Here is a 20,149-nt window from a genome sequence, read left to right on the forward strand (position 1 = left end):
TGGGGATTTTGGGGATTTTTTGGGAATTTTTGGGGATTTTGGGGGAATTTTGGGGATTTTTTGCAGATTTTCTGGGGGTTTTATGGGGATTTTGGGAATTTTTTGGGAATTCTGGGGATTATTCTGGGAATTTCAGGAATTACTTTGGAGATTTTCTGGGAATTTGGGGGATTTTCTGGAATTTGGGGGATTTTCTGGGGATTTTGGGGATTTTATGAGGGTTTTCTGGGATTTTCTGGGGATTTTATGGGAATTTTGGGGGTTTTCTGGGGATTTTCTGGGAACCAAGAATTTTGGGAATTTTCCATCCGAGGAATCAGAAATTCCAGGATTTTCCTACTCAGGGAATCAGAAATTCTGGGAATTTGCTGCTCAGGAAACCAAGAATTTTGGGAATTCTCCATTCAGGGAATCAGAAATTCTGGGAATTTGTCACTCTGGGCGCCAAGAATTTTGGGAATTTCCCATTCACAGCTGGGAATCCAACTGGGAATTCTGGGAATTTCCCACTCCAAAGCCCAGGAATTCCTGGAATTCCCAATTTTCCGGAATTTTCCAGGTATTTCCAGAGTATCTACGACACTGCAGAGAACATTGGGATTCGATATCCGGAGGGTTTGAGTCCTGAGGAGAAACTGGAGTTTGTCACTGACACGGCTGAGGTGGGAATGCCGGGGATTTGGGGAATTTTTGGGAATTTTTGGGGATTTTTTGGGATTTTTTTGGGGTTTTTTGGGATTTTTCGGGGATTTTTTGGGGAATTTTTGGGGATATTTTGGGAATTTTTTGGGTTTTTTGGGATTTTTTTTTAATTTTCAGGGACTTTTGGGGGATTTTTTTGGGAGTTTTTGGGGATTTTGGGGGAATTTTGGGGCATTTTTTGGGGAATTTTGGGGAATTTTTTGGGGATTTTTTGAGATTTTTCAGGGATTTTTTTTTTATTTTTCGGGGATTTTTTGGGATTTTTCAGGGGTTTTTTTTTGATTTTTGGGGAATTTTTGGGAATTTTTCAGGGATTTTTCTGGGATTTTTTGGGGAATTTTTCAGGAATTTTGGGGAATTTTTTGGGAATTTTTGGGGATTTCCAGGGATTTTAGGGGATTTTTTGGGAATTCTGGGGATTTTTTGGGGGATTTTTTGGGAATTTTTTTTCTTTTTTGAGAATTCCGGGGATTTTTTGGGAATTTTTCTGGAATTGTTTTTGGTTTTTTGGGATATTTTGGGGATTTTTGGGGATTTTTGGGGATTTTTCAGGAATTTTGGGGGATTTTTCTGGGATTTTTTGGGGATTCTTTGGGGATTTTTGGGGATTTTTTTCAGATTTTTGGGGATTTTTTGGGAATTTTGGGGGATTTTTTGGGGGGATTTTTTGGGAATTTTTTGGGATGTTGGGGATTTTTGAGGGATTTTTTGGGATTTTTTGGGGATTTTTGGGGATTTTTGGGGATTTTTTGGGAATTTTTGGGGATTTTTGGGGATTTTGGGGATTTTTCTGGAGATTTTTTGGGATTTTTAGGGAATTTTTTTGAGATTTTTTGGGAATTTTTTGATTTATGGGGGATTTTTTAGGGATTTTTTGCAAATTTTGGGGAATTTTGGGGAATTTTGGGTTTTTTTCTGGGATTTTCTGGGATTTTTGGGGATTTTTTTGGGGATTTTTGGGAATTTTGGGGCATTTTTGGGATTTTTTGGGATTTTTTGGGGATTTTTTGAGATTTTTGGGAATTTTTTGGGGATTTTTTTTATTTTTGGGGATTTTGGTTTTGATTTTTGGGAATTTTGGGGGTTTTTTAGGGATTTTTTTGGGGATTTTTTGGGATTTTTGGGGGATTTTTTGGGGATTCATCCCACTCTCTTTTTTCCCATTTTTCCCATTCCCAATCCCACTTTCCTAGTTTCTCTCCTTCCCAATCCCATTTTTCCCCCATTTTTTCCTATTTTCCCCATTATTTTTCCCATTCCCAATCCCACTTTTCCCATTTTTCCCCATACCCAATCCCACTCTTCCTGGTTTTTCTCCTTCCCAATCCCGTTTTTTCCCGTTTTTTCCCCATTTTTCCCCATTTTTCCCCATTTTTCCCATCCCCAATCCCACTTTTCCATGTTTTTCCCATCCCCAATCCCATTTTTTCCCTTTTTTTCCCATTTTTCCATGTTTTTCCCATTCCCAATCCCATTTTTCCATGTTTTTCCCATTCCCAATCCCATTTTTTTCCCATTTTTCCATGTTTTTCCCATTCCCAATCCCATTTTTCCATGTTTTTCCCATCTCCAATCCCATTTTTATCCCATTTTTCCCTGTTCCCAGTGGCTGGCCCAGCTGAGCACTCTCGTGGCTCGCTCTCTGTTCTCCCTGGCTGGAGGAGCTGAAAGTGCTGAGAGCATCCAGGCTGAGCCCACAACGGTGAGAAATCCTGGAATTCTGGGGGAAAAACGGGAATTCCGGGGATAAATCATGGGAAAAAATCCTGGGAGAAAATCTGGGAATGCTGGGGGAAAATTCTAGGAATGAATTCTGGGAATTCTGGGGGCTAAATCATGGGAATAAGTCTGGGAAAAAATCTGGGAATAAATCCTGGGTATTCTGGGAAAAAATCTGGGAATTTTGGAAAAAAATCTGGGAATTCTGGGGATAAATCATTGGAATGAATCCTGGGAATTTTGGGAAAAAAATTCTGGGAAAAAATCCTGGGAATTCTGGGGAAAAATCCTGGGAAAAAAATCTGGGAATCAATCCTGGGAATCCTGGGAAAAAGTCCTGGGAATTCTGGGGATAAATCCTGGGAATGCTGGGGGAAAATCCAGGAATTCTGGGAAAAAATCTGGGAAAAAATCTGGGAAAAAATCCTGGGAATAAATCCCGGGAATCCTGGGAATAAATCTGGGAAAAAAATCCTGGGAATTCTAAGAAAAAATCCTGGGAATTCCAGGGGAAAATCCTGGGGAAAAATCTGGGAATCAATCCTGGGAATTCTGGGAAAAAAAATCTGGGAATGAATTCTGGGAATTCTGGGGAAAAGTCCTGGGAAAAAATTTGGGAATTCTGGAAATAAATCTGGGAAAAAATCTTGGGAAAAAATCATGGAAATCAGTCCTGGGAATAAATCTGGGAATCAATCCTGGGAATTCTGGGGAAAAAATCTGGGAATTCTGGGGGAAAATCCTGGGAATAAATCTAAGAATCCTGGGAATAAATCTGGGAAAAAATCCTGGGAGTTCTAGGGAAAAATCCTGGGAATGAATTCTGGGAATTCTGGAAAAAAACCTGGGAATTCTGGGGAAAAATCCTGGGAATAAATCTGGGAATCAATCCTGGGAATCAATCCACTTTTCCCCCCAAAATTCCCACTTTCTCTGCTAGAATTCCCACTTTTCCCAACAGAATTCCCACTTTTCTCTCAGAATTCCCACTTTTCCCCCCAAAATTCCCATTTTTTCCCCCAAAATTCCCACTTTTCCTGCTGAAATTCCCACTTTCCCCCCAAATCCCCACTTTTCCTGCTGAAATTCCCACTTTCCCTGCTGAAATTCCCATTTTTCCCCCAAAATTCCCATTTTTCCTCCCAAAATTCCCACTTTTCCTGCTGAAATTCCCATTTTCCCCCCAGAATTCTCATTTTTCCTGCTGAAATTCCCACTTTTCCCTCCAAAATTCCCACTTTTCCCCCAAAATTCCCACTTTTCCCCCCAAAATTCCCATTTTTCCCCACAAAATTCCCATTTTTCCTCCCAAATCCCAATTTTCTCCCCCAAAATTCCCAATTTTTCCCAAAATTCCCCATTTTCTCTCCCAAAATTCCCATTTTCTCCCCAAAATCCCAAGTTTTCCTGATGAAATTCCCATTTTCCCCCCAGAATTCTCATTTTTCCTGCTGAAATTCCCACTTTTCCTCCCAAAATTCCCACTTTTCCTGATGAAATTCCCACTTTTCCTCCCAAAATTCCCACTTTTCCTCCCAAAATTCCCACTTTTCCTGATGAAATTCCCACTTTTCTCCCAAAATTCCCACTTTTCCTGCTGAAATTCCCATTTTCCCCCCAGAATTCTCATTTTTCCTCCCAAAATTCCCACTTTCCCTGCTGAAATTCCCACTTTTCCCCCCAAAATTCCCACTTTCCCTGCTAGAATTCCCATTTTTCTTGCCAGAATTCCCACTTTTCCTGCTAGAATTCCCACTTTTCCTGATGAAATTCCCACTTTTCCCCCCAAAATTCCCATTTTTCTCCCAAAATTCCCATTTTTCCTCCCAAAATTCCCACTTTCCCTGCTGAAATTCCCACTTTTCCCTCAGCATTCCCACTTTTCCTGATGAAATTCCCACTTTTCCCCCCAAAATTCCCATTTTTCCTGCTGAAATTCCCACTTTCCCTGCCAGAATTCCCACTTTTCCTGATGAAATTCCCACTTTCCCCCCAAAGTTCCCACTTTCCCCCCCAAAATTCCCACTTTTCCCCCCAAAATTCCCATTTTTCCCCCCAAAATTCCCGTTTTTTCCCTGAAATTCCCATTTTCCCTGTCACAATTCCCGTTTTTCCAGGTGGCTCGGCTGCTCTATGGATTTCTGATCCAAACCAACAACTCCTGGTTCCAATCCATCGTCAAAGCCGACCTGAAAGGAATCCTGGGTGAGGAAAATTCCGAAAAAATCCCGGAAAATCCGGGAAAATCCGGGAATTCGGGGGGTTTGGAATTCTGGGATTTCCTCATTCCCAATCCCCTTTTTCCCTTTTTTTCCCAATCCTATTTTTCCCATTCCAAATCCCATTTTTTCCCCATTTTTTCCCCATTTTTCCCTTTCCAAATCCAATTTTTTTCCCATTTTTTCCCATTCCAAATCCCATTTCTTCTATTTTTTTTTCCACTTTTCCCATTTGAAATCCAATTTTTCCCAATTTTTTTCCCATTCCAAATCCATTTTTCCCCCATTTTTTCCCCAATTCCAAATCCCACTTTTTCCCATTTTTTTCCCATTTTTCCCATTCCAAATTCCATTTTTCCTCATTTTTTTCCCCATTCCAAATCCAATTTTTCCCCATTTTTTCCCATTTTTCCCATTCCAAATCCCATTTTTTCCCATTTTCCCCATTCCAAATCCAATTTTTTCCCCATTTTTTTTCCATTCCAAATCCCATTTCTTCTATTTTTTTTTCCACTTTTCCCATTCCAAATCCCATTTTCTTCCCATTTTTTCCCCATTTTTCCCATTCCAAATCCAATTTTTTCCCTATTTTTCCCCATTTTATTCTTCATTCCAAATCCCATTTTTTCCCATCATTTTTCCCATTTTCCCCATTTTTTCCCCATTTTCCCAGGCAGCACTCCCTAGCACTATGTGGCCATCTCCAGATTTTCCATTTTTCCCAATTTTTTTCCCCATTTTTCCCCATTTTTTCCCATTTTTCCCCATTTTCCAGGCAGCACTCCCCAGCCCTACATCACCATCTCCAGATTTTCTCATTTCTCCCATTCCCAATCCCATTTTTCCCATTTTTCCCATTATTTTTCCCATTATTTTCCCACTTTTCCCACTTTTCCCATTATTTTTCCCAAATTTTCCCAATTTTTTCCCATTATTTTCCCCATTTCCAGGAGGCACCCCCCAGCACTACATCTCAGTCTCCAGCCCAGTGAACACAACCTACCTGATCCCATTTCTCCCATTCCCAATCCCATTTCTCCCATTCCCAATCCCATTTTTCCCACTTTTCCCACTTTTCCCATTATTTTTCCCAAATTTTCCCCATTTTTTCCCATTATTTTCCCCATTTCCAGGAGGCACCCCCCAGCTCTACATCGACATCTCCAGATTTCCCATTTTTCCCATTCCCAATCCCATTTTTCCCATTTTCCCAGGTGAAATCTCACACCAATCACCCCCAGCAGGTTTGGGGGATTCAGGATTTTTTGGGATTTTCCCATTTTTCCCATTTTTTCCCCATTTTCAGGAGGCACCCCCCAGCACTACGTGGCTGTCTCCAGATTTTCCATTTCTCCCATTCCCAATCCCATTTTTCCCATTATTTTTCCCCATTTTTCCCCATTTTTTTCCCCATTTTTCCCAATTTTTTCCTAGTTTTTTTCCCATTTTTCCCAGTTTTTTTCCCCATTTTTTCCCCATTTTTCCCCATTTATTTTTTCCCCATTTTCCCAGGCGGCACTCCCCAGCACTATGTGGCCATCTCCAGATTTTCTATTTCTCCCATTCCCATTTTTCCCATTATTTTTCCCCACTTTTCCCATTATTTTTCCCAATTTTTTTCCCAAATTTTCCCATTTTTCCCCATTTTCAGGCGGCACCCCCCAGCACTACGTGGCTGTCTCCAGCCCAGTGAACACAACCTACCTGATCCCATTTTTCCCATTCCCAATCCCATTTTTCCCATTCACAATCCCATTATTTCCAATTCTAACCCCATTTCTCCCATTCCCAATCCCATTTTTCTGGTTTTTCCCAATTTTTTTCCCATTTTTTCCCCATTTTCCAGGCAGCACTCCCCAGCACTACATCACCATCTCCAGATTTCATATTTTTCCTGTTATTTTTCCTGTTATTTTTCCCATTTTTCCAGGGGAAATCTCACATCAATCACCCCTGGCAGGGTTCTAGGATGGATTTTTCCCATTTTTCCCAATTTTTTTTCCCATTTTTTCCCCATTTTCAGGAGGAACCCCCCAGCACTACGTGGCAGTCTCCAGATCCATTTTTCCCTTCATTTTTCCCATTCCTCCCATTCCCAACCCCATTTCTCCCATTCCCAACCCCATTTCTCCCATTCCCAATCCCATTTTTCCCATTTTTCCCATTATTTTCCCCATTTTCCAGGAGGGACTCCCCAGCACTACATCACCATCTCCAGATTTCCCATTTTTCCAGTTCCCAGTTTTTTCCCATATTTTCCCATTTTTCCCATTTTTTCCCATTTTTCCCCATTTTCCCACACTCCCCACCTACATACCTCCCAGGTTTTCCATTTCTCCCATTCCCAATCCCATTTTTCCCAAATTTTCCCAATTTTTCCCCATTTTCAGGCGGCACCCCCCAGCACTACGTGGCAGTCTCCAGCCCAGTGAACACAACCTACCTGATCCCATTGCTCCCATTCCCAATCCCATTTCTCCCATTCCTAACCCCATTTTTCCCAATTTTTCCATTATTTTTCACACTTTTCCTATTATTTTTCCCTTTTTCCCAAGTGGCACTCCCCAGCCCTACATCACCATCTCCAGATTTTCTCATTTCTCCCATTCCCAATCCCATTTTTCCCATTTTTCCCATTTTTCCCATTACTTTTCCCATTATTTTCCCACTTTTCCCACTTTTCCCATTATTTTTCCCAATTTTTTTCCCAAATTTTCCCAATTTTTCCCCATTTCCAGGCGGCACCCCCCAGCACTACGTGGCAGTCTCCAGCCCAGTGAACACAACCTACCTGGTGCAGTTCGCCTTGGCAAACCTGACAGGAACCAAAGTGAATTTCTCCAAGGAGGAATGTCAGAATCCCGAAAAAACCCCTGGAGCACAGCCTGAGGTGGGCTGGGATTGGGATTTTGGGGGGAAATTGGGGATTTGGGGGGAAAATTGGGGAATTTTGGGGGAAATTGGGGATTTTAGGCAAAAAATTGTGGATTTTTAGGGGAAAATTGTTGATTTTAGGGAAAATTGGGGATTTTGGGGGAAAATTGGGGATTTTAGGGAAATTGGGGATTTTGGGGGAAAATTGGGGATTTTGGGGGAGAAGTTTGGGGGAAAATTGGGGATTTTGGGGGAAAATTATGGGAATTTAGCTGGAAAATTGTTGATTTTAGGGGAAAAATTGGGGATTTTTAGGGAAATTTTGGGGGAATTTTGAAGTGGGGATTAAAGGGAAAATGTGGATTTTGGGGAAATTGGGGATTTTGGGGGAAAAATTGGGGATTTTGGGAAAATTGGGGATTTTGGGGGAAAATTAGAATTTTGGGGAGAAATTATGGAATTTTGGAGAAAATTGTTGATTTTAGGGGAAAAAATGTGGATTTTGGGGGGAAAAGTTATGGAATTCTGGGGAAAATTGTTGATTTTTAGGGGGAAAATCGTAGATTTTGGGGGCAAATCTTGGAATTGTAGGGGGAAAAGTGATGGAATTTTGGGGGGGATATTGGGGATTTTGGGGGGAGAAAATTGTGGATTTTGGGAGGGAAATTGGGGATTTTGGGGGAAATTCTCATTTTAATTCCCAATTCCCATTTTAATTCGCACTGTAATTCCCATTTTCCCAGCTCTATGACTATTTTTGGATCCAAGGCTCTCTCACTGTAATTCCCATTGTAATTCCCATTGTAATTCCCATTGTAATTCCCATTTTTCCACTTTTCCAGCTCTATGAGTATTTCTGGGTCCAGGGCTTTCCAAGGCTTTAATTCCCATTTTTCCATTTTAATTCCCATTGTAATTCCCATTTTTCCATTTTAATTTAGATTTTTCCAGCTCTAATTCCCATTTTAATTCCAAATTCCCATTTTAATTTTTCCATTTCCAGCTCTACGAGTATTTCTGGATCCAAGGCTCTCCAAGGCTCTAACTCCCATTGTAATTCCCATTTTAATTCCCATTTTAATTCCCACTTTTCCAGCTCTAATTCCCATTTTTCCATTCCCAATTCCCACTTTTCCAGCTCTACGAGTATTTCTGGATCCAAGGCTCTCTCACTGTAGTTCCTATTATAATTCTCATTGTAATTCCCATTTTTCCAGCTCTAATTCCCATTTTTCCATTTTAATTCAGATTTTTCCAGCTCTAATTCCCATTTTAATTCCAAATTCCCATTTTAATTTTTCCATTTCCAGCTCTACGAGTATTTCTGGGTCCAAGGCTCTCCAAGGCTCTAATTCCCATTGTAATTCCCATTGTAATTCCCATTGTAATTCCCATTTTTCCATTCCCAATTCCCATTTTTCCACTCTAATTCCCATTTTAATTCCCATTTCCAGCTGTACGAGTATTTCTGGGTCCAGGGCTCTCTGATTCCCAACTCCACCTCCCGGAATTCCGGCTGCATCCGGAGCTCTGCCCGTCTCTCCAAAGCTCTGATTCCCACTGGAATTCCCATTTTCTATTCCCAATTCCCACTTTTCCAGCTCTACGACTATTTCTGGATCCAAGGCTCTCCAAGGCTCTAATTCCCATTGTAATTCCCATTTTAATTCCCATTTTTTTAGCTCTAATTCCCATTTTTCCATTCCCAGCTCTACTAGTATTTCTGGATCCAAGGATCTCCAAGGCTCCAATTCCCATTGTAATTCCCACTATAATTCCCATTTTAATTCCCATTTTTCCATTTTAATTCCCATTTTTCCAGCTCTAATTCCCGTTTTAATTCCAAATTCCCATTTTAATTCCCATTTTTCCATTCCCAATTCCCATTTTCCCAGCTGTACGAGTATTTCTGGGTCCAGGGCTCTCTGATTCCCAACTCCACCTCCCGGAATTCCGGCTGTGATTTATTCCCATTGTAATTCCCACTAAAATTCCCATTTTAATTCCCATTTTTCCATTTCCATTCCCATTTTCCCAGCTGTACGAGTATTTCTGGGTGCAGGGCTCTCTGATTCCCAACTCCACGTCCCGGAATTCCGGCTGCATCCGGAGCTCTGCCCGTCTCTCCAAGGCTCTGATTCCCACTGGAATTCCCATTTTTCCATTCCCAATTCCCACTTTTCCAGCTCTGTGAATATTTTTGGATCCAAGCCTTTCTCACTATAATTTCCATTTTAATTCCCACTGTAATTTCCATTGTAATCCCATTTTTCCATTCTCAATTCCCATTTTTCCAGCTCTATGAGTATTTCTGGATCCAAGGCTCTCCAAGGCTCTAATTCCCATTGTAATTCCCATTTTAATTCCCATTAACCCATTTTCCAGCTCTAATTCCCATTTTTCCATTCCAACCAGTTCTACTAGTATTTCTGGATCCAAAGCTCTCCAAGGCTCCAATTCCCATTGTAATTCCCACTATTTCCCATTTTAATTCCCATTTTTCCATTCCCAATTCAGATTTTTCCACTCTAATTCCCATTTTCTTTCCCATTTTCCCAGCTGTACGAGTATTTCTGGGTCCAGGGCTCTCTGATTCCCAACTCCACCTCCCGGAATTCCGGCTGTGATCTATTCCCATTCTAATTCCCACTAAAATTCCCATTTTAATTCCCACTTTCCCAGCTCTACGACTATTTCTGGATCCAAGGCTCTCTAATTCCCAACTCCACATCCCGTAATTCCCTCCATCCCCAGCTCTACCCGTCTCTCCAAGGCTCTAATTCCCATTTTTCCATTCCCATTTTTCCATTCCCATTTTTCCATTCCCATTTTTCCACTTTCCCAGCTCTACGAGTATTTCTGGGTCCAGGGCTTTCCAAGGCTTTAATTCCCATTTTTCCAGCTCTAATTCCCATTTTAATTCCCATTTTTCCAGCTCTAATTCCCATTTTAATTCCCATTTTTCCAGCTCTAATTCCCATTTCCATTCCCATTTTTCCAGCTGTACGAGTATTTCTGGGTGCAGGGCTCTCTGATTCCCAACTCCACGTCCCGGAATTCCGGCTGCATCCGGAGCTCTGCCCGTCTCTCCAAGGCTCTCTCTCCAGCCTTCGAGCTTCGCCTGTGGGATTCGCGGGAATTCTCCACCTGGACGGAGAGCCGCTGGAAGGAGATCCGCGCCAGGATCTTCCTGGTCGCCAGCCCCGAGCTCCAGGTGAGCTCAGGATTCCCGAAATTCCCGAAATTCCTGGGATTTGGGATTCCCGAATTTCCTGAAATCTCTGGGATTGGGATTCCCAAATTTCCTGGGAATGGTGGAATGGGAATTCCCGGAATTCCCAAAATTCATGGGATTTGGGATTCCCAAATTTCCAGAAATCAGGATTCCCGAATTTCCTGGGAACCGTAGAGTTGGGATTCCCGAATTTCCTGGAATCCTCAAGATTGGAATCTCCAATTTTCCTGGAATCCTTAGGATTTGAATTCCCAGTTTGCCTGAAATCCCTGGAATGGGAATTCCCGGAATTCCCGAAATTTATGGGATTGGGATTCCCGAATTTCCAGAAATTTCTGGAATTGGGATTCCCGAAATTCCTGGGAATGGTGGAATGGGAATTCCCGAAATTCCCGAAATTCATGGGATTGGGATTCCCGAATTTCCTGAAATCTCTGGAATTGAAATCCCCAAATTTCCTGAAATCCCTGGGATTGGAATCCCCAAATTTCCCAAAATCCCTAGAATTAGAATTCCAATTCCGATTATTGATTCCCAATTACTGATTAACGGTTATAGACTGGCAGCTGATGACTCTCGCCCTGGGGATCTGATCCATTATTGATTATTGATTATCAATTATTGATTGGCAGCTGCTGACTCTGGCGCTGGGGCTCTGATCTTATTGATCATCAATTATTGATCCGCAGCTGCTGACTCTGGCCATGGGGATCTGATCCATGGATCATTTATCGATTATTGATCAATTATTGGTTATTGATCAGCAGCTGCTGAGGCTGGGGGTCTGATCAGGTTATTGATTATCGGTTATTGATTATCGATTGTTGGTCTGCAGCTGCTGACTCTGGTGCTGGGGATCTGATCAGGGTATTGATTATCGATTATTGATCCATTATTGATTACGGTTATCGATCCGCAGCTGCTGACGCTGGCGCTGGGGGTCTGATCCATTATTGATTATCGATTATTGATTATTGATTATCGATTATCGATCCGCAGCTGCTGACTCTGGCGCTTGGGGTCTGATAAGATTATTGATTATCAATTATCGATCTGCAGCTGCTGACTCTGGCGCTGGGGGTCTGATCAGGTTATTGATTATTGATTATCGATTATTGATTGGCAGTTGCTGACTCTGGCGCTGGGGGTCTGATCTATATAAATTTATCGATTATTGATTATTGATTATCGATCCACAGCTGCTGACTCTGGTGCTGGGGATCTGATCCATTTATTGATTACCGATTATTGGTGATTATCGGTTATTGATTGGCAGCTGCTGACTCTGGGGCTGGGGCTCTGATCTTATTGATTATTGATTATCGATTATCGATCCGCAGCTGCTGACTCTGGCGCTGGGGGTCTGATCAGGTTATTGATTATCGATTATTGATTATTGATTATCGATTATCAATCCACAGCTGCTGACGCTGGCGCTGGGGGTCTGATCAGGTTATTGATTATCGATTATTGATTATTGATTATCGATTATTGATCCGCAGCTGCTGACGCTGGCGCTGGGGGTCTGATCAGGTTATCGATTATCGATCGATTATTGATTATTGATTATCGGTTATTGATCCACAGCTGCTGACGCTGGCGCTGGGGGTCGCGGTGCTGCTGCTCTCCCTCTGCTGCACTTACCTCATCAACGCCAAGGCTGAGCTGCTCTTCGGAGCTCCTGACGAACCCAACGCCCCGGGGTACTGAGGGACCCGGAAAAATCCCGGAAAAATCCCGGAAAAACCCGGAAAAACCCAGAAATCTGGGAAAAAATCCCGGGAAATGGACAGGAAATCTGGGAAAATCTGGGAAAAAATCCCGGGAAATGGACAGGAAATCTGGGAAATCTGGGAAAAGAACCCGGAAAATGGACGGAAAATCTGGGAAATCTCACAGAAAACACAGGGAAAACAGCTGGAAACGCAGGAAAATCCGGGAAATCGCAGAGAAAACACCTGGAAAACATCTGGAAAGGGATGAAAAATGTTTGGGAATGCACAGAAAACACCTGGAAAGGGTAGAAAACATCTGGAAATGCAGGGAAAATCCATGGAAAACACCTGGAAAACACCTGGAAAGGGTAGAAAACACCTGGAAAATCTGAGAAAACACATGGAAAATCCCGGAAAACACTCGGAAAACACCTGGAAAGGGCAGAAAACATCTGGAAATGCACAGAAAATCCATGGAAAACACATGGAAAACATCTGGAAAGGATGAAAAAGGTCTGGAAATGTAGGGAAAACATCTGGAAATGCAGGGAAAATCCATGGAAAACACCTGGAAAGGACGAAAAACATCTGGAAATGCACAGAAAACATCTGGAAATGCACAGAAAACATCTGGAAATGCAGTGAAAATCCAGGAAAACACCTGGAAAATGTGAGAAAACACCTGGAAATGCAGGAAAATCCAGGAAATCGCCCAGAAAATTCCGGAAGAAGGAACGGAAAACACCTGGAAAGGACAGAAAACATCTGGAATTGTACAGAAAATCCAGGAAATTGCACTGAAATTCCCAAAATTCCTCCTGTCCCGAGGAGGAAATTCCCAAAATTCCCAGTTGGATTTGTTTTCCAGAGTGGGAAATTCCTGAATTTCTGAAATTCCTGGAATTCCTGAATTTCCCTGAGTTGGGAAATTCCATGGAATTCCCAAAATTCCGGGTTGGATTTGATGCCCTGAGCGGGAAATTCCCAAAAAGGAATTTTTTATTTTTTTGGGGGGAATGAGGAGGAATTCCAGGTTTTCCTTCATCCTGGGATGGAAAAACATTCCCAGGAAATTTGTAAATATTATAAATAAATCCACAAAATTCCCAAATCCCGAAGGAATTTTTCATTCCTGGATTTTTGTTGGTTTTTTTTTTTTGGTCTTTGTGGGAGGTGAAAAAAGAGGGAAAATCTCGGGGAATTTTGGGGGAATTTTGGGGAAATTTTGGGGAAATTTTGGGGGAATTTTGGGGTTGGGAAAAGTGGGATTTGCATGGATTTGGGGTTGGGAAAAAAGGGGAAAAGTGGAGAGAAAAATGGGAGAAATTGGAGGGGAAATGGAGAGGAAAAGGAAAAGGAAAAAACTGGAGAAAAAAAGGAAAAGAAAAACTGGAGAAGGAAAAGGGGAGGAAGGAAAAAACTGGGAAAAACTGGGAAAAAAGGGGAAAACTGGGAAAAAATGGGAAAAAAGGGGAAAAACTGGGAAAAAAGGGGGAATATTGGGGAAAAAGGGGAAAAACTGGAGGAAAAATTGGGAAAAAGGGGGGAAAACTGGGGAAAAAGGGAAAAACTGGGGAAAAAAGGGAAAACTGGGGAAAAAAAGGGAAAATCTGGAGGAAAAAGGGGGAAAACTGGGGAAAAAAAGGGGAAAACTGGAGGAAAAACTGGAGGAAAAAGGGGAAAAATGGGGAAAAAAAGGGAAAAACTGGGGAAAAAAAGGGAAAAACTGGGGAAAAAAAGGGGAAAATTGGGAAAAAAGGGGAAAAATTGGGAAAAAAGGGGAAAACTGGAGGAAATTCCAGGTGGGAATTCCTGGGTGAAATCCCGGAAATTCCAGGTAAGAATCCTGAGATTCCTGGAGATATTTCAGGATGAAATCCTTCATTTCAATTGATCAATCATTCCCAATTGGAATCAATCAATTAATCAATCATTCCCAGTTGGAATCAATCAATCATTTCCAATTGGAATCAATCAGTCATTCCCAATTGGAATCAATCAATCAGTCCCAATTGGAATCAATCAATCCCAATTGGAATCAATCCCAGCTGGAATCAATCGATCATTCCCAATTGGAATCAATCAATAATTCCCAGCTGGAATCAATGAATCCCAATTGGAGCCAATCAATCATTCCCAATTGGAGTCAATAATTCCTGGTTGGATTTTTTCGCAGCTGGAATCATCCATTCCCAGCTGGAATCAATCAATCATTCCCAGGTGGAATCAATTGATCAATCCTGCCTGGAATCAATCATTTCTCTTCTCTCCCAGCTGGAATTTTTCCCAGTTGGAATCAATCAATCAATCAATCAATCCTGGCTGGAATCAATAATTCATTCCCTGCTGGAATCAATCATTCATTCATTCCAGATTGGATTTTTTCCTGTTGGATTTTTTCCGGTTGGATTCTCTCCCAGCTGGAATTTTTCCCGGTTGGATTCAATCAATCAATCAATCAATCAATCCTGGCTGGATTTGATCAATTATTCATTCCTGCCTGGAATCAATCATCCATTCCCGATTGGATTTTTTCCGGTTGGATTTTTTCCAGTTGGATTTTTTCCGGTTGAATTCTCTCCCAGCTGGAATTTTTCCCGGTTGGATTCTCTCCCGGAGCTGCTCAGCCTCAGCTGCAGGAGGAACTCCGGAAATTCCCCGCGGGAGATTCGGGATGGAGATTTGGGATTTGGGGTTTGGGGGGATGGAGAGATGGAGGGAGGGATGGGGGAGGAGAATGATCCCAAAAAAACATCGGGAGATTTGGGATTTGGGATGAAGATGTCCCGAATTTGGGGATTTGAAATTTGTGGGATTTGGGATGAGGATGTGAGATTTTGTTTGGGGGTTTGGGTTTGGGATTTGGGATCAGGATGTGAGATTTGGGATTTGGGATTTGGGGGGATGGATGGATGGGGGAGGAGATGGGAATGATCCCAAAAAAACATCGGGAAATTTGGGATTTGGGGTTTGGGATTTGGGATGAAGATGTCCTGAATTTGGGGATTTGAAATTTGTGGGATTTGGGGTTTGGGGGGATGGAGAGATGGGGGAGGAGATGGGAATGATCCCAAAAAAACATCGGGAGATTTGGGAGGGATTTGGGATGAGGATTTGGGGTGATGGATGGGGATTTGGGATTCAGGATTTGGGATGTGGATTTGGGGTTTGGGGTTTGGAATGAGGATGTCAGATTTGGGGATTGAAATTTGTGGGATGTGGGATGTGGATTTGGGGTTTGGGGTTTGGGATGTGGGATGTCCTGAATTTAGGGATTTGAAATTTGTGGGATTTGGGTTTTGGGGGGATGGATGGATGGGGGAGGAGAGTCCTGGGTTTGGGAATGATCCCAAAAAAACATCGGGAGATTTGGGATTTGGGATTTGGGATGAGGAGGTCCTGAATTTGGGGGTTTGAAAATTGTGGGATTTGGGATTTGGAATGAGGATTTGGGATTTGGGCGATGGATGTGGGATGAGCTTCGGGAATGGGAAGGGAATGAGGATGTGGGATTTAGGATTTGGGATCTGGGATGAGGATTTAGGATTTGAGATGAGGGTGTGGGATTTGGGATGAGGATGAGGATTTAGGAATTGGGAGGAGGAGGAGGATGTGGGATTTAGGATTTGGAATTTAGGATGAGGATTTGGGATGAAGATGAGGATGTGGGATTTGGGATGAGGATTTAGGATTCCGGATCTCTCTGTCCCCTCTCTCCCCCTCCCGTCCCCTCCTGTCCCCTCCTGTCCCCGCTGTCCCCTCAGGCCATTGGCTCTGTCACTCTCTCTCTCTCTCTCTCTCTCTCTGTCGCTGTTTGTCGCCAGCTGAGCTCTGCTGTCACCCTGAGGCTGCCGAGCAGCTGCGGGAGAGAGGGAGGGAGGGACAGGGGGGACAGGAGGGGACAGGAGGGGACAGGAGGGGACAGTGAGGGGACAGGGATGGGGACAGGGAGGTGACAAGAGGACAGGGATAGACAGACAGGGATGGGACAGGATGGGGACAGGATGGGACAGAGGGGACAGGATGGGATGGGAACAGGGATGGGGACAGGGGGACAGCGAGGGGACAGGGGGACAGGGACAGTGACAGGGACAGGGATGGGACAGGGAGGGGACAGGATGGGATGGGAACAGGGATGGAGGACAGTATGGGGACAGGGGGGACAGGGACGGGGACAGGAATGGGGACAGGGATGGGGACATGGGGACAGTGAGGGGACAGCGAAGGGACAGGATGGGATGGGGACACGGATGGGGACACATGGGGACAGGGATGGGACAGGGGGAGTAGGGGACAGGATGGGGACGGGGGGACAGGATGGGGACAGTTAGGGACAGTGAGGGGACAGGGATGGGGACAGGGAGAGTGACAGGGATGGGGTGGGAACAGGGATGGGGACAGGATGGGATGGGGACAGGAGGGGGACAGGATGGGACAGGGATGGGGACAGTGAGAGTGACAGGGACAGCGAGAGGACAGGATGGGGACAGGGGGGACGGTGAGGGGACAGGGATGAGACAGGATGGGGACAGGGATAACGACAGGGACAGGGATGGGGACAGCGAGAGTGCAGGGCGGGGACAGCAGGGGATGGGGACAGCGAGAGCGACAGCGCTAGGGACAGTGACAGCGAGAGTGACAGCGCTAGGGACAGTGACAGGGAGAGCGACAGCGCTAGGGACAGTGACAGTGATCGAGACAGTGAGAGCGACAGCGACAGGAGGGGATGGGATGGGGACAGAGCAGGGACAGGGACAGGGAATGGGGCAGAGGGATGGGGACAGAAGTGGACAGGGATGGAGAGAGGGACAGCGATGGGGACAGCGATGAGGATAGGGGACAGCGACAGGGAGAGGGGACAGGGAATGGCAATGGGGACAGGGCAAGGGACAGGGAAAGCGACAGGAGCCAGGGGATGGGGACAGGAGCGGCTAGGGATAGGGACAGAGCTTGGGGACAGGGATGGGGACAGAGAGGGGACAGAGAGGGGACAGGGATAGGGACAGAGATGGGGACAGAGCTTGGGGACAGGGATGGGGACAGGGGACAGTGAGGGGACAGGAGGAGACAGGGATGGGAAGAGGGGAAGGGGACAAGGATGGGGACAGAGGGGACAAGGATGGGGACAGAGAGGGGACAGAGAGGGGACAGGGATGGGAAGAGGGGACAGAGCTAGGGGACAGAGGGGACAGGGCTGGGAAGAGGGGAAGGGGACAAGGATGGGGACAGTGAGGGGACAGAGATGGGGACAGGGATGGGAAGAGGGGAAGGGGACAAGGATGGGGACAGAGATGGGACAGAGATGGGGACAGGGATGGGAAGAGGGGAAGGGGACAAGGATGGGGACAGCGACAGCAAATGGGAACGGGGACACGGCAAGGCATTGGGGACAGCGAGTGGGAAAGGAAGGGACAGCGATGGGGACAGGGACAGGGACAGGGATGGGGACAGAGAGGGGATAGCGATGGGGACAGGGATGGGGACAGGGATGGGGACAGGGATGGGGACAGGGATGGGGACAGGGATGGGGACAGTGACAGGGGAGAGAGGACAAATCCCCGATCTTTTCCAGGCTCCCTTTTCCCTCTCCAATCCCCTTTTCCCATTTTTTCCCTTTTTTCCCTTTTATTTTCTCCCTTTTCCCCCTTTTTTCGCAGTTTTCCCACTTTTCCCCCGTTTTTTCCCATTTTTTTCCCACATTCCCCCCTTTTTGTTTCTTCTCCCCCTTTTTCCTCCTTTTTCCCCCCTTTTCCACCCCTTTTCCTCTTTTTTCCCATTTCTCCCCTTTCCTTTTCCCCTCCTTTCCCCTCTTTTCCTCTTTTTCCCCATTTTTTCCCCCTTTTTTCCCCCATTTTTCCCATTTTTCCCCATCTTTTCCTCTTTTTCCCCATTTTTTCCTTTTTCCCCTTTTTCCCCATGTTTCCCTTTTATTTTCCCCATTTTTTCCCGTTTTTTTCCCCTTTTTTTCCCAGTTTTTCCCCTTTTCTCTCCTTTTTTCCCCCTTTTTCCCCTTTTTCCCCCACTTTTCCCCCCTTTTTCCACCCCTTTTTTCCCATTTTTCCCCTTTTTCCCCCTTTTTTTCCCTTTTCCCCCTTTTTCCCTTTTCCCATTTATCCCAAATTTCCCTCGGGAATTCTCTCCCCCCCTCTCCCTCTCCAGCCAATGGAATTCCGAATTCCCGATTTTTCCACATTTATGAGCAAAACGCAAACCAATGAGATTCCAAACGCTACCGGATAAATTGGGAATTTCCCAGCGGCGAATCCCAGAGATTTTGGGGCTCCAGGAGTTGGGAATTCCCAGGATTTTTCCCGAATTTCCCAACGAGGGAGAAATCCGGGAGAAGTTTGGGTTTTCTCCATGGATGGATGAGGAGAGAAGATCCCAAATTCCTGGGATTTGCCAGAGGGAAAAAACTCCTGGAATGGTCGTGGAGTTTGGGGTAAGATTTTCCTGATTTTTTGGGGGGTTTTTGGGATTTTTTGGGGATTTTTCGGGGAGTTTAGGGGATTTTTTGGGATTTTTTTGGATTTTTCAGGGATTTTTTGCGATTTTTTGGGGATTTTTCAGGGATTTTTTGGGATTTTTGGGGATTTATGGGGCATTTTTGGGGGATTTTTGGAGATTTTTCGGGGGGTTTTGCGGATTTTTGGGGATTTTTTGGGATTTTTCGGGGATTTTTTTGGATTTTTTGGGGTTTTGGGAGGTTTTGGGGGATTTTTTTGGATTTTTGGGGATTTTTTGGGGATTTTTGGAGATTTTTGGAGATTTTTTTGGATTTTTTGGAGATTTTTTTGGGTGATTTTTGGAGATTTTTGGGAGATTTTTTTGGGATATTTTGGGGGATTTTTGGGAATTTTGGGAGGGAATTTGGGGGATTTTTGGGGAATTTTGGGGATTTTTGGGGATTTTGGGGTTTTTGGGGAAAATTTGGGGGAATTTTTTTGGCGTTTGGGGGATTTAAGGAAAAATTTTGGGGATTTTTTGGGGGATTTTTTGGGGATTTTTGTGGAATTTTTAGGAGATTTTTTTGGGGATTTTTGGGGATTTTTTTTGAGATTTTTGGGGGATTTTGGAGATTTTTGGGGATTTTTTGGGGATTTTTGGGGATTTTTTGGGATTTTTTGGAGATTTTTTGGGGATTTTTGGGGATTTTTGGGGATTTTTTTGGGATTTTTTGGGGATTTGGGGTTTTTTTGGGGGATTTTGGTGGGATTTGGGGTTTTTTGGGATTTTTTTGGGATTTTTTTTGGATTTTAGTTTTTGGGGATTTTCTGGGGATTTTAGGGGATTTTTCGGGGATTTTTGGGGATTTTTTGGGATTTTTCTGGGATTTTGGGGTTTTTTTTAGGTTTTTTGGGATTTTTTTTTTTTTTAATTTTGGGGGATTATTGGGGAATTTTTGGGTTTTTTGGGGGGATTTTTTAGGGATTTTTTGGGGATTTTTTTCGGATTTTGGGGATTTTTGGGGATTTTAAGGGGATTTTAAGGGGATTTTTCAGTCATTTTCCAGGGATTTTCCGAGGATTTTCCATGATTTTTTTTTTCGGGGATTTTCCAGGGATTTTTTGGGATTTTTTGGGGATTTTTTCGGGATTTTTGGGGGGATTTTTAGTATTTTTTCCAGTCATTTTCCGAGGATTTTCCAGGGATTTTCCAAGGATTTTCCAGAGATTTTTTAGGAT

The 20,149-nt window shown here is 43.9% G+C and overlaps 1 protein-coding gene and 1 long non-coding RNA gene across 2 annotated transcripts in view; one reads left to right on the plus strand and one right to left on the minus strand.

The window, feature by feature from the left end:
* The window catches only part of LOC146427351 (nicastrin-like), a 14,213-nt gene extending 1,706 nt beyond the window's left edge, over positions 1-12,507 (plus strand). The window contains exons 5-10 of the mRNA XM_085082183.1: positions 518-662; positions 2,309-2,404; positions 4,539-4,626; positions 7,379-7,530; positions 10,516-10,728; positions 12,337-12,507. Coding sequence (XP_084938309.1) covers positions 518-662; positions 2,309-2,404; positions 4,539-4,626; positions 7,379-7,530; positions 10,516-10,728; positions 12,337-12,459 — 817 coding nt within the window. The 3' untranslated portion in view covers positions 12,460-12,507. The remainder of the gene's footprint in view (positions 1-517; positions 663-2,308; positions 2,405-4,538; positions 4,627-7,378; positions 7,531-10,515; positions 10,729-12,336) is intronic.
* LOC146427349 (uncharacterized) overlaps positions 1-13,346 on the minus strand; it is a 27,857-nt gene extending 14,511 nt beyond the window's left edge. Inside the window, exons 1-2 of the long non-coding RNA XR_014856450.1 lie at positions 13,147-13,346; positions 12,865-13,094 (exon numbers count right to left, since the gene is read on the minus strand). This is a non-coding gene — a long non-coding RNA (uncharacterized LOC146427349). The remainder of the gene's footprint in view (positions 1-12,864; positions 13,095-13,146) is intronic.
* Between the last annotated feature and the right edge of the window lie 6,803 nt (positions 13,347-20,149).

The sequence above is a fragment of the Lichenostomus cassidix genome, chromosome 25 (assembly GCF_008360975.1).
Source record: "Lichenostomus cassidix isolate B80296 chromosome 25, HeHo_3.0, whole genome shotgun sequence".
Lineage (NCBI taxonomy): Eukaryota > Metazoa > Chordata > Aves > Passeriformes > Meliphagidae > Lichenostomus > Lichenostomus cassidix.